The sequence below is a fragment of the Plecotus auritus genome, assembly GCF_963455305.1.
Source record: "Plecotus auritus genome assembly, chromosome: 7".
Classification (NCBI taxonomy): Eukaryota; Metazoa; Chordata; class Mammalia; order Chiroptera; family Vespertilionidae; genus Plecotus; species Plecotus auritus.
In genome coordinates this window covers 99087541-99102626 of record NC_137774.1, presented here as the reverse complement: position 1 = coordinate 99102626, position 15086 = coordinate 99087541, and the positions used below count along the sequence as shown (strand labels likewise).

The following is a 15086-nucleotide window of genomic DNA, read 5'->3' as shown; positions in this document are numbered from 1 at the left end:
TAAATATTTTTAAAATACTAATAAATGAAAAATGAAAGCTCTCCAGGCGCTTCACAGGCCCAGAGCTGAGAACCACCATCCTGTAACTTATAGATGTTTAAAAGGTTGTCATTGGCAAATACCAGTCTTCTTTCTCTTGCTTCCTTTTCTTCAGTGGCTTTGCTTAACCAATAGGAAAGTGGAGGGGACGAGGATGACAGAGAGAATATGGACACTACCACACCAAGTATGTTCTTGGTAGGGAAAAAAAGCCCACAAATAAGCCCAATAAGAAAAATGATTCAATAAAAATCAAAAGGAAAATACATTCACAAGAGCTAAAAGCCAAGTTCAACACATATGTGTTTATACACATTGCTATATACACCATGTTTTGTCTGTTTTGTTTTACCCATCTCCCCCCCAAAAAAGAGCAAATTTTCAAACAAATAATTATACATAGGCATGTGTGTCCCAAATGTCAGGAATGAAATGCTAAGGAAATTCTTTCCAACATCTGTGAGTAATTTCGTACAATACATCATTGCTCCTATGCATGCACCTTAAAGTAGAAAGATCAGAGTAGAATAACTAAACATCCAAATGCAGTAATAGTTTTTCTCTCCTATTAAGTATGATCTGAAACCCACTAATTATTTCCAGAGGAAGCTGCTCGGGAACACTTTATTTCTGAGCACAGTTTGGTTCTCAGCAACCAGACTCCATGCATTGGCAGGACCACGAAGGGGAAAGTCTGTGACTAAAAGTATCCTCCCTCAAACGAGGAACTGCAAGCACAAGAAAAGGTTAGGTCTTTAGTGGGGCTTTCACATTCCAGTCTTGCAGTTCCCCAGCACTATCCAAAGAAATCACAAGAACACTCAATATCCCCCCAAAGACTGCAGAGAGGAGCCCTCCAAATTTCTAGGATCTTGAAACACACACACATACACAACCTTCACACACGCATGAATGCACATAAATTAGGTTTGTGAAAAACACTACGCTATACAACACCCTCCAAATGAAAACACCAGGAAAGAGGTTTTATTCAACTCAATCTACAGGACATTAGTCAAAGGCTACTGACAGTTTTATAACTGCTCGACTTGCTCTTTGTTCACGAAGCTCACCCTAGAAAACTACGTGGCTTACTTTCTCCTCCCCTGCTCCCCAAACCCAGCTCCTCCAGCTCTCCAAATGCGTTTGCTCTGTTTTGTTCTCTGTCCTTCCCAAAAGGGAAAAATTAACAGTCAAGTGGGTTTAATTTTTAAATTGGTACAAGAGCCTTAAACACACTGTCCTGAGGGGAAAATGCAAATGGAATGCTCTTGGAAATGGTTGCACATTAAACCCACATCTTCGGACCTAGGCCTTTATTGAGATTTGCTCTTAACTTCTATGGAGGTCAGAAGTTTAGTTTATTCAGCAAGAATGACTCTATTAACAGCTCCAGCTCCTGTTGTCACCACAGTAAACATCCACACATCCCAAATCCTGGAAAATGTGAAGCAGTGAAAATAAGGCTGGAGCGGCCCACAGGTCCATGACTATGTGTGAAAAGCTTCCCCAACCATCAGGCTGCCCTGTGAGTGGAAAGACATCCGAAGGGAGGGATGGATCACAGCATACAAAACAGGTCCACCGGACTCGGGAGATTGAATTTTTCAGAAGAGGATGAAATGGAGAGGCCACATAACAGCAATAATAATGATGTTGGATAATAATACTGTAAAACTCTTTAAGCTCATGCGCCGAGGATCAGAATTCCATATCAACTTTATCAAGTTTTTAAACACATATTTTTTTTCTAAGCAATCCCATCTTTTATTAGAGGCTAAGGTTAAAAGTCAAAACCCAGCAGACTTCTAAGCAAAGTGGAAAATAACCCAAGCCTTACAGCTGTTCCAGAAAGTCTGTGGCTAATTTTACAACATCTACCACCCAGGGAGGTCACACTGCAGGAATTCAATCCTGGCTCACACTGGAATAAATAACATAACGACAAGCGCTAAGTCACAGCTAAGAAGTGGAAGACAAAGCTTCACCCCAATGAGTAAATTATCCAAGTACAAGAAAATCTTACTTTCAAGTTTACAGAAATATATAGCCCTTACTCTTTCCAAATCTTTTTTCTGTTCCTGAAAAATCAGCGCCTAAACTAATGAACTGTGACCTTATTGTGTCTTAAGTCCTTTTCTATACATTTCACACCAGCATACCAGTTTGAAGCCCTTGGATGTCACTTCTGCTCTAGGGAAAATCTAAGGGGGGCGAACTATTCACACAGCCTAAAGAGAGGCAAGGAGAGAAGCTTGCGCCTCACCTGGAAACCCTCACACTGGATGGGGTCTGAACAGGCAAGAGGGCTGGGGAAATTTTAATTCCTGCTCCTCTCATATCAATCCGCCTAATGTGGTTGCACAGTGCTGTTTTAAATAGCTTCCCAGTTAAAAGTACAAAGGAGGAGGAGTCCCCCAAACCCCCAATTTTTTTAAAGCCAAAACCAAATTTTAACTATCTACTGCTTTCATTACCGTCTCTGGTTCCTTCTTGGATAATTAAATCTTTATTATTCCTTACTGACACTATCTACAAATGTTTTATCTAATTATGAAATATATCCTATAAGAGTATATTTAATGTAATATGTAGAATTCACAGACTTTTCTAAGAATTTGTTTTTCTATCTTAAAACAACTTAAGCTATTTTCTGCCTTCAGATAATTGTTTACACCTGTCACCTGATTTTCATTCTTTATTTTTATTCTCTCCTTTCATTCTCCAGTTTGTCACGATTGACTATTCTCTCAACTATTTCTTTCCCAACAATTACTCCCAATATAGTTCCTTTTCCCATCCACTCAGCCTTTTTTGCATATATTTTATTTTCTTCCCTTTAAGTTTCAGCCCTCAATTTTTCACCCTGTTATAGAAGAACCTAAATGATGATTTTTTTTTATTGATTTCAGAGAGGAAAGGAGAGGGAGAGAGAGAGAGAGAAACATCAATGATGAGAGAGAATCATTGATCGGCTGCCTCCTGCAGGCTCCACACTGGGGATCTAGCCCGCAACCCAGGCATGTGCCCTGACCGAGAAATCGAACCACAAATTTGAACCATGAACTCCTGGTTCATGGGTTGACAGTAAGCCTGTCTGTCTTACTGTCTGAGCCACGCCAGCTGGGCCTAAAGGGTGATTTTGAGTCTCAGACCCTTCTTATTACCCTCACCCTTGTCCTTTCCCTTCTCCCAAAAGACCATGACATTGACAACAGTCACCTCCTTTATCGTTGACCAGTCTAGCGTAGAGGGAAAAAGTTTAACCAGTGTCGTCCTTTTCCTCTGTTCTCCTGGGATAGCCTGGCATGTTTCTTCCTTATCTTTCCTATTCTGCCACACCCCAAAGGAGCAGTACAGCTCTCTCTAGTTTTCAATGATCTGTTGGCCTCTATTAATAACACAGGCCATCTGAAACCCGCTATACTGAATGCTCCTGTGCTGCAGACGTGGCAACCAGGGTCTGGATCCACTATCAGGATGGCATAAGTCCGATCTGTGTTTCCAGTAGCAGTGATAGATTAATCTTGATCCATTTCTCTTGCACCTCACTGTGACTCATGGACTGCATTTACCAGATGGCCTGCTGACCTAAGGGGCAGGGAAGGTGCTGTGGTCTCCACCTGGCCATACAAGAGAAGTGACTAGCTCACCTGGGGCTTAAGCCAGTGACCTTGGCTTCATCAGCCCTGAGCACCCACCAGCCAGAGCCACATCACGGTGAGGGTCTCCGCTAAATGCAAGAACCTTGGCTCAATTCAGAAGGTAAATATAAGCCTCAACAACACACAAGACACCACATCAAGACAAACAGAGCAGTTGGCACACCAAGAAGAAAAGGAACTTGGTATCTACGTCACTTTCTAATTTCCATGATACCTCTTAGGGGGAAGGGTAACCCTCGCCCTGCTTCTCACAGGCCTTCCTGTTAGCACTTACAGTGAAAAACCACTTGCAGGGACACCTGAGTCATTCTGAAAGTAAAAGCAGTCATGAACAAAAAGACAAAGAGTTATTTCAACAAAAATCCAAAGAGCATAAAAGCCACTTTTCTTTCCTCTCTGAATACCACAAAGCAAATTCCCCTTACAGGTGGACAAAAACACATCACAGGGAAGCGGGCACAAGGAAATGTATAAAAATAATTGCATTTACCTTCTTCTGTTTCGTGCCACACGATCCCTTCCAAATTCACACTGGTCCCAGGTTCACAGGGCCCGAGACACTCAGGCTCCGTCACTACTCCAACTTCACAGGTATTGACCCCCACGGAACGAGTCCGCACCAAAAGCTGTTCAGCCGGGGCTGCAATGTTGGATGCAGCCGGGGAAAAGTAGGAGGGCAGAATCTGAGGCGTGAGACTGCTGGAAATCGGCGGTGGAGGCGCTGGCACTGTAAACAGGGGGTCAACCTGAAAGACAGACAGGCTTAACTGCAGTGGTGCTGCTTGCTGTGAGTTCTTTTCAATGCAATCTGTTTACAACCCTTCTAGAATACATCACCCTTCCAAATTCCATTTGCAATTGTAATACGCTCTGAGCGTTTTAATGGTGCCAAAACATAAAGCAGAATAAAAGTGAGCATTTTCTTTTTTCGTGCCAAAGAAAGCAACTATCAGAGCTCTAGTTTCCTGAAGATTAGCCAGGCTTTCATGTCCTTCTAAATTCACCAACAAACTTTAGCCTTAGTAGGCGTGAATAAAATATGCTTTGCAAAATTAGGACTATTTACCACTTGTAATAAAATCTTATTTTCAAAATGACAGTATTTTCCAAAGGAGAAACTCCAATAACCACCATATATGCCTCATTGGACATCTAAGCAGAGGAAATGGACTAAAATTGTTTTCAAAGTACTTTATAAATCATAATGAATTAAAGTCACTACTAAAATACATTAACTTACTCTGTCAAATCCATAAAATACATAAACTTAATTATATACACACTGAAACACATAAACTGGATATTATTAGCATGTATTTATTAAGCATCAACTCCTAATTAAGTGTTCTACTGCAAAGTTCAAGAGAATTCACATAAGCGGAGAAATAAATGAATGTGCCCAACATCAACAGAATTTCAGTTTCTTCAAAGCACAAGTCCTTTAGTGGTTGAACTTGTAAAGATAGATCCCTGATGAGTTCAACGGAGACGCTGCAGCCCTGTCTCTTTAATCCAGAAAATGAAATTGACAGCCAGCACAGACCTTGTGATACCATGACTCCTGCGCACCCCTATCCTGAGAACAGTAAAGGAGCTCTTCACTCAAAAAGTTTAGGCATCTGGCCAAAATGAAACAAAAGGCTATGCACATATTAAATAGGTAGGTCACCAACCAACTCATCCATTCATTGGACACATTTTAACCACTATTATGACTGCTACACAATAGCTTTGGCCTTGCTGATAGGTTATCAAATGTGAAAGAGCCACATGCAAAAAGCATGTCTGCACCAGGACTTCAGGTCCCCTATGTCCTCATGTTGCTCACAGACACCCTCTACATATCAGGAACAACACCTTGCATGTTTTATCAGCTGGGCTAGAAAACTGTATGTATAACAAGACACATAGATGGTTGTTCTGGTAAAATGCCAGGTTAGTCTGTTGTACATATATTCCAAGTTAGCCTTTGAAAGAAATCAACACTTGGCTACAGACATAATATTATATAGTCTTTGTTGTTTAAAAAAAAAATGCAAGAGTGCATTTCAAGATAAGTCACATGAGGAAGTGTGCTCCCCAGTTCAACAGCTGAAGCAGTCATCTGTGTGGCCTCCTTGTTCATATAACTGTGTGAGCTATTTCTACAGTTTGCATTTCACTAAAATGATAAAATGACGTTCACTTGCCTGAGTGATCCAAGATGCAATAGAACAGCCGTTCATCCAACTGCATGTTAAAGAAATTTAATTTCCTGCTCTCAAAGCTGCCATAAAACTTCTTTTACTCCATGCTTTTTATTGTTCTTCATTCTTGATCACAGAGTCCAAGAAAGAAAAGCATTTAACAGCCTCAAGCCCCAGATCTGGTGATTTATGCTTTTGTGTAAATGCAGCTTAATGTGGATCAAAGTTCACACTGATAGTTCCTATTTTAAAACTGAGCTGACAAATGAAGAAAGGTTCTGAGGAAGGAAATTTAAGGGTGAGGGGAATCAATGCTACCTTGTCGTCTTTATTATGACTAAAAGATTGTGTGTGATTGGAAGAGCTTTCTAGAATTTAAAAAAAAAAAAGAGCAAGGAAACTTATAAACTAGCTACTGCACTTTTTTCCCCAATGTTTCCAACAAAATGTAAATTTGTATAGTTAGTTGTAAATTGGCTATAATTTAATGCTACACATATAAACTGAAAAGACTAAGTGGAACAATATTCTCAAACTATTCTTTGTATTACTTGATCAACAGCCTTCATTAATTTCAAGAGAAACAAATGTAGCTTCAATTAGATAAACAAGAAAATGAAATAAAACAAAAGAGGTGAGGTGTCTTGGAGAGCATCAAGTCTATGATCAGGACACAAAGGGACAATGTGTACAAGAGAGGCTACAGAGACAGGGCATGTTAACGCTAGGATTGGGGCCCCAACTCTGACACACTCATTAAGCTTGTGATTTCGGAGAATCAGTTAACCTCAATGAAGTCCATTTTCCTCAACTGGAAAATGTGTTCTTTTGGCCTTCTAATATTGATGACAAATCCTATCACAACAATTTCTAGACTAAGTCCTTACATCCATATAACTCAGCTTCTAACTACATTTGCATACAAACACTCACATGTGATTACCTATCACTATTTGGGATATGTATGTAATTCCAAAGAGCAAATTTCTAAAGAATCTAGACGGTTCGTGGGGAGAGACCGAGGTATCCTGGGCCTTCTAGCAAGTTAACTGTGTTTATTTCCATCAATCCAAAAGCAATGAAAACGTTTAGCTCATGACGTTCACAGAAGGACATTGGAGCCCTGTCCCCTCATGTTTCACAACGAGAAAGCTAAGGTTCAGAGAGTTTGACTATAAATATGAAGCTAACCTAACCCTAAACAGTCCCCCAACGTGCTAACAGCCTAAAACCCTTAAACTTGATAGGAAAACGCAATAGGTAACAGTTTTAAAGATGACTCTTTGTTACACAAGTGAATTTCTCTCTTAGTTTTCCACTGCACTGGCTTCCTCACAGTAGCTCAAAACTGCCATTCTCATAGGCACAGGATCACCATGACCAGTGAGAGGGGAAAGGAGAACTTTTCTCCATTGGGATTTCAGGAGTTGGAGTGAATAACAAAGACCACCCACATGGTCTGCTGGGGGTCCTGCTTCCTCAGAGGTCACCGTGGGAGAGGGGGTAGGGAATTACAGCCATCCCGGAGATGTTTTATTAGGTAGGTTTGCTACTTTTAAAAACCTTCTAATTATTTTTTTATTTTTATTTTTGCCAATACAAAAAATTAGGAAAATACCTGAATTTCCATTATCTCCTAACATCATCATTGAATAATGTGCTATGCTGGGCCCACATTCCTCGTGACATCAACTGACAGGGCCTAGCCTCCCTTCAGCCCTCGTGACCCAGCCAGGCACAGCAGCTGAGTTTGTCTCCCCGCTTCCCCAGAGTCAATCCCATAATGTTTTAGGTCAGTGGTCGGCAAACTCATTAGTCAACAGAGCCACATATCAACAGTACAACGATTGAAATTTCTTTTGAGAGACAAATTTTTTAAACTTCAACTTCTTCTAATGCCACTTCTTCAAAATAGACTCGCCCAGGCCGTGGTATTTTGTGGAAGAGCCACACTCAAGGGGCCAAAGAGCCGCATGTGGCTCGCGAGCCGCGGTTTGCCAACCACTGTTTTAGGTAGAAGGTCATGTAGCCCAACTTACTGATTCTGGAGAAAAATGTGGCCCCTATCTGTACTGGGCGATAAGTTATCCCCAGTGGCAGCCCAGGTGAGCTTGAAAGAGCAGCCTCCTACAAGCAGAAACTTAACAGCAGGCATTCAGAAGACAAAAGAAAGGTGTGGGTGGGAAATAACGCAGAGTGTGGCCAACTCTTTCTGCCTGTGAATGCCCCCAGTGGGAGATGTTCCCCCCAAAAGGTTTCAGTTCTCTTGTGTATCTCACGGTGGCTAACACAAAACCACATGCACCATATGTAAAGCAGGATTTTAGAGAGTTTTTAATAGTTATTTTTGCCTTCCACAGAAGATCAACTCCACTGCACCCTGATTTCTCAGGTCACTTATCCCCTACACTGAACCATAATTTCTTCAGCTAATGAAGTTAAGACAGAGGGTAGCAACAGTTCTCACAAGGACTCCCTCAAGTGAAGAGGCAGCTTATACTTGGACTTGGTAGAGGTGGGCCTCGGGATGTACTGGGTTCAAATCCTGACCCTGTCGTTACTTGCTGTGTGGGACCCTGAGCAAGCTATCTGGCTACTCTGGGTCTAAGAAGTGGGAGTAAGAATAACATTACTCACATAAGGTCAGTGAAGACTCAATGAGATAATTCATGTAAAGTGAAGGCTCAGCATAGCACTCAGCTCAGAAACAATGGTTTGGGGGCGGGGCGGGGAATGTCCCTGGTCTAATAGTACAGTTCCCTAACTCTTCATGCAAACTCACAAAGCTCCTTTTTATATCTTATTATCCTATCTAATAAAAGAGTAATATGCAAATTGACCATACCTCTGCTACAACCACAAGCCACGCCCACAAGCCACACCCACAAGCCAATCAGGAGTGAATATGCAAATAAACCCAACCAAGATGGCTGCGGCCACAAAGAGCAGGAGGGAGGCTTGGGTTTCCCCGCAATGGAGGAAGTCAAGCTTTCCGCCTGCCCTTGCTGGCCTTGGCCAGGACGGGAGCCGGGAGATCAGAGCGAGCTGGGGGTCCCCCACCCAGGGCCCCAGCCTCAGCCAGAGGCTTGCGGCCTTGGCCGGGGGCAGAGCCGGGTGATGGGAGCGAGCTGGGGGACCCCTGCCGAGGGCCGAAGGCTTTAGGCCTTGGCAGGGGCTGAGCCGGCGATTGGAGGAGATAGGTGTGAACTACAGAGAAAACACCTTTTCTGACTGCTCATTGGCTAAGCTTCCTGTATGCCACTGGTAATATTCTTAGTAACTTGGGTATAACAATCCAAAAAGGTGATCTAGGGTTTTTCCACCACACTCCTGGAGAAAAAAAGGAAGGTCCGCTGCTGGAGGGCTAAGAAATGTCATATCCTGCCCTAGCCAGTTTGGCTCAGTGGATAATGCCTAAGTTTGCCAACTGCAGGGTATGGGTTCAATTCTGATGAAGGGCATGTACCTAGGTTGCAGGCTCCTCCCTGGCTGGGGCCCAGGTCAGGGCTCATGCAGAAGGCAACCAATCAAAGTGTTCCTCTCACTTTGATGTTTCTGTTTTTCCCTTTCTCTTCCACATTCTCTAAAAAATCAATGGAAACATATCCTCAGGTGAGGATAAAAAGAAAGAAATGTCATATCCTATAAAAGACACATCTTGAAAATGCCTAAAGAAAGTTGTCATTTTTTCATGGTGAAGGGACCGGAGTCCGTGTTGATGAAAACACCTTGGTGGCTGCGGTGACTGGCAGTGGCTACAGCAGTGGGGTGATGGGGCTGGTGCCTTTCCCTGATCAGCCCGGTCGCCTCCCACAAAGGGAGGCCAGACTGCGGCTTAGGCCCGCTCCCTGGACAGTAGGACATCTCCTGAGGGCTCCCAGTATGTGAGAGGGGGCAGGCTGGGCTGAGGGGGGGACCCCCCCCCCCGGCAGTGCACAAATTTCGTGCACCGGGCCCCTAGTGTTTAACATAAATCTCTAATCCCCTCCAAATGCATGGGTAAGTGCAGTTAAAGTATGTTAAATGTGTAAGAAAAAGGGCTTAACCCTGAAAAGCTCAGCCTGAGGAAACACTCCTTTCATAAACTGGCATCTGGTCAGGTGAGCCCTACACTTCTACAAAATACCCGCCCACTCATCTCCCATTGCACCCCTTTATCATACACTGCTCCCCCCAAAGTCTCCTTTTATTTACCTACACTCAGTCACATATCCACCCAAAAAATAACTTCCACAGATCTGCTGTGTGCCAGGCACTGTGCAGCCTGCTAACAAAACAAGAGTGGGCAAAACTGTGGCACTAATCAAATAAGATCATACAAACACAGCAAAATTACAGCTGTAACTGCAGACACGCACCCAAGGGGCTGTCCAAGGTGGCCTGAGGGCAAACAGCAACATGTAGGGGGTGCAGGGTCCATCTCTGAGCTGGAACCTAGCTCCACCTCTAGTGACATAAACTCAGGCAAGTCCCTTCATCTCTGTGGAACTCAGTGGTTTCATTTGTAAAATGGAAATAACCCCTGGCTAACTCAGTGGTCGGCAAACTCATTAGTCAACAGAGCCAAATATCAACAGTTCAACGATTGAAATTTCTTGTGAGAGCCAAATTTTTTAAACTTAAACTTCTTCTAACGCCACTTCTTCAAAATAGACTCACCCAGGCCGTGGTATTTTGTGGAAGAGCTACACTCAAGGGGCCAAAGAGCCGCATGTGGCTCCCGAGCCGCAGTTTGCCGACCACTGGGCTAACTGACTACCACATGAGATCACCCAGACAACATTAGCTCAGGGCCCAGTACAGAGCAGCTGTAATAAAATAAAAGGGACTGCCGTTGTCCAGGGTTACTATTATTATTACAAACATACTTGAGACCTGAACTAAAAGGTAATCAATAGGTGTTTTGCTTCTACAAGGCCAAATGCTAAGCTTTGCTACATTCAAAGACAATTCAAGAGGCCATTATAGACACCTTTCTGGGGCGGGTACCCTAAAGTAGCAATAATCATATGTTACAAGAAGAAATCAGTGGGGAATTAGTAGTCAAATAACACGAGTAACTGGAATAAAAGATGAGAACAGAGAACTGGCTGGTTTTAGCAATGGTTCCTTTGTCAAAGCCCTTTTCTGTCATCTTGATGGGACACTGATGTAGCCTATTACAGCCCAAAAGAGGGAAGCAGGAAAGCAGCCATCTCCAGTGGAAAAAAAAAAAAAAAAGAAGACCCATAAGTCTAACAGCTGGTGGTGGCAGCCTGTCAAACTGAGGAAAGTTAATGTCAAGAACAGACGCGCGGCAGTCTCTCACTGTTATTTTTGCATGATTATTCCCAGGTGTTGGTGCACGCTGAGCAGTAGCCTGGCTATTTATCACTCCAGAGAGCCCAGAGCCTGGGAGTGGGCGAGCAGGGAGGGAGCGAGAGGTGGGGAAGAAAAGGTTATTTACACAGATAGCGGCACTTAGTGTGTGTAATCAGAGGGCCGGGGGAAATCTGCAGCGAGATTCTGGCAATATTTTCTCTGTTCACCTTATTTCAAGGGCTCCCTGAGTGCTGATGAGCCTGGGAGGCTCCAAAGCTGGGGAGCTGGTGGCAGCAGTTTTGCATCACTGGAGCAGCGGCTGGGTAAGCCTGTGATGGTTTCCAGGACCCAGACACTGACAGCAAAGGAAGAAGAGTTGCCAGAGCCAGGCTGGGGGTGCTCCAGTGGGCACTCCTGCTCTGCTCAGACCCAACAAAGAGCCAGTCAGGTGGCTCAGGGACATCGAGTACCACCAGGCCGGGGAGAAGGGGAAACCTTAAGGAGAAATTCACACCCGCATATTGGGGCAGATCTGAACCCTACTGGGCCTTGCCCCAGGTTTCTTCCATCTGTGACCACAAAGCTCCACATTAACCCCTCAATCCTGGAGTTCTGAGATTGCCAACAATCAGAGTGAGAGTGGCGTTTTATTTTGCTCGGTCAATACTTTAACATTCTATGAGCGTGCTGGGGCACAATTACTTAATGCTCACATTTTCTCTATACCCTGGTGTTTGGCTGTTTTATGAGATTGCCCACAGTCTCCTCTTTAATTTAAAAAGCATTAGACAGAGACTGCACCTTGTGTTCGGGGAAATCCCCGCTCTTTAAAGGTGACCACTGCTGCCAGGCTCGCACTTTGCATTTTAACCACCCTTTCTGTCTGACGTCACCGCCTCATTAGCAAAGCAAGGGAAGCTGAAAAGACTGTTTCCTGAAGCACTGACCTTTTCTCCATCCTTGAAAGACAAACCTGGAACAACCAGATTCGGTCGTCCCTAATTCTGTCTTTCCTAAATGGAGCAGACTTTTCCCTTTAGAACCACAATCAAAGCGATGTGTGCTTTGCAGCTCGCGTTGAAAACAATACAGGCAAATCTTCACTGAGGGCGCACTGTGTACCAGGCACCACACATTTTCTACGTCCTTTAACTCTCCTAACATCCCCATTTTATAGAGGCAGAAAATGAAGATTTCAGAGGACGGGCAAGTTATCTAAGGAGCCGAAATTCAAGGCCAAACCCCGCGAGTTCAAAGTGCATGGGGCTTTCTCATAAAAAATAGTAACAATATCAGCAGCTACTGTGTAACACATGTATTATAGGAGAGGTTAGGTCCTACTGTGCATTCTTTCATTCAACCTTCACAAGATTGTCAGGAAAGTACTACACAGATGAGAAATAAGAAACGGGAAAAGTAACTTTAAAAGGTCATTTAGGGTCAGTGGCCGAGCCAGAATTTGAACCCACATTGATGTGCACCAAAAGCAAGCTCTCCGAAACGTAAAACAGAACACACACTGGAAAGAAACCTTCCTCCTATTTTTTGACCTTTTCTGTATGTTGGAAGCCACACGCACCTGTGTCACCTTTTATTGCGCGGAGTTCAAAACCGTGACCCTGAATCGTCCCTTCAGAAGCCGCACTTACAAACCTCACTGAAACTGAAGCTCAGCTTTGTCTTGTCATCGTTTTAAATCATCCCACTCCAAAAGCTACAACCATGTATGTGCAGGACTGGGAATTATACCACTATTTTTCTTTTCTCATTCCCAGGTGTGAAGACCAGAGCCTGCCCTAAATAAAAAGCCACACGTTTAGCTGCTCAAGTGCTTTTAAAGGCTTAGCCTCTGACCTGGGCGAGCTCGGCCTGGGGATGGGCCAGGGCTCTGGCCCCAAGGCCAGTGGGGCCAAGACGCATGCTTCCATTTCCAGCCAGGACTCCAGCCACGCCAAAATCACAGGAGGAGAGGTGCCTAGGGAGGTCACAGACCGCTAGTGTGTCACTCCAGAGGTGGCCCTACATACAGGGCCCGAAGCAGAGGCACAGGCAGGCCAGCCACCTGTGTAAAATATATCTTAAACTGCAGTGACTGCTTTTAACGTCATCCTCTAACAGTGACAGTTTTGCAAAGCAAAAGAGAAGGTACTGCGTATAAAGACCGAGTTTGATGAAATTACTCGACTCAGTGTCTTAAATGTATTTGGTTGTTTTGAAGCCAAACCAAATCCCTCCCTAGGAGGCTCTCCCTGTGTAGGAGCTCCACAGGAACGTGGCACGATGGCGGTGGAGGGACATTCCCACCAGACCACATCAGTTATCACATGCTTAGCCTCACTTGTGCGCTTTGAAAAATCCTGTCCTGTTGCTGAGCCACAGACTCTTCATCTGTTTCAAAAGTGCCACTGACATCTCCCAGGGCTCAGGGAGCTGGGTGTGCTTTAAATAGTAGCAGCAGCCCTGACCGGTTTGGCTCAGTGGATGAAGCGTCGGCCTGCGGACTAAAGGGTCCCGGGTTCGATTCCGGTCAAGGGCGTGTACTTTGGTTGCGGGCACATCCCCAGTAAGGGGTGTGCAGGAGGCAGTTGATCGATCTCATTGATGTTTCTAACTCTCTATCCCGCTCCCTTCCTCTCTGTAAAAAATCAATAAAATATATTTTTTAAATAAATAAATAAATAAATAAATAGTAGCAGTAAATGACCCCTGTTTTCATATCATGTTCCTAAGGGTTGCCTGATTTCCTCTCGTCTGCCTACTTCCAAAGCCGCTTAAAAAACAAAAACCATCCACAAATGAAGGAGACTGTCCTAAAGGTACTAAACATCTGTCTCCTTGAATTTATCCTTTTCACACATCCCTTTACTTTTGCACAAGGGGGAATTCCTGGAAAGTTTCACACAAATCCCATATTTATCCCTTAGATCTGGTCCCCAAACCTTAGGAGTAAAACTTTACTCTGGATTTCTAACTATGGATTTTGCACTGATACTAACAAATCAACTTCAAAACCTCTGAATACTGAGTATCTTAGTAGATCCTGGACATCAATACACTGCCGGTGTTTGCAGGACTCTAAATTTCTCCTGAAATTAGGGCAAGGTTGGAGGCCTCTCATCCTCACTCACTCTTCTGGACACAGACATGATTATAAGAAGGGAGATTGGAGCTAGGGTGGGAAATAAAAGCCTGTTTTGTTTTGTTTGGGGGAGAGGGGAGTCACCTTATTCCTAATCCTTTCTATTCATAGCATTTCTTTACCTTACACCATGAAATCTCATTTGCAACCACCTAAAAGGAGTATTTTAGACATTTGAATGATCAACACAATACATGCTGGCCCTACAAAAAACAAGGAAGTGCCTGGGTCACACTGTGTGGGAACTAAGGGAGGCCAGCCACAGAGGGGGCAGTTTTGACCCCCTGCCCACACGATCTTGGTACCACCATTTGCTCTCCTCTCTGCCCACATAAATGCATGTCTGAGTCACAGCATGAATGCCTTGTCTCTCTTCCCTCCAGGCCTCCTAAGTGCAGATTCTAAATACTGATCAATCTCAATAAATTAAAGAAAGCTTTGAAATTTTAATTTTGTAGCAAATCAAACAACCCAGGAAAGAGCTCCATAGTTTATCACAGAGATCAAAGGGTACAGAGGGAGATAAAATCACAGAGCCATCTGCATGCCCATGTGCAAGGGCACCTTGGAGCGCAAGGGTGGTGTTCTCACCTGACTTTGGAGGATATCCTAGGAGGGACTGCCATGACCTCTACCAAGTTCTGTACCGTAACCCAAACTTTTAAAAGCTTCTTCTCGTGAACCGTCCCTCCCCCACAAAACAGCTGTTCCAGTCCCCAATGCAGGCCGCCCCCTGAGCACAGAGTGGACTGGGCA

At 44.0% G+C, this 15086-nt stretch overlaps 1 protein-coding gene across 3 annotated transcripts in view; it reads right to left on the bottom strand.

Annotated features, from left to right (window-relative positions):
- ZNF608 (zinc finger protein 608) overlaps positions 1 to 15086 on the bottom strand; it is a gene marked incomplete at its 3' end in the record, with an annotated part of 108213 nt that overhangs the window by 54560 nt on the left and 38567 nt on the right. For all 3 annotated transcript variants that reach the window (XM_080677762.1, XM_080677760.1, XM_080677761.1), the window contains exon 3: positions 4195 to 4450. In XM_080677762.1, the coding sequence (XP_080533888.1) occupies positions 4195 to 4450 (256 nt within the window). The remainder of the gene's footprint in view (positions 1 to 4194; positions 4451 to 15086) is intronic.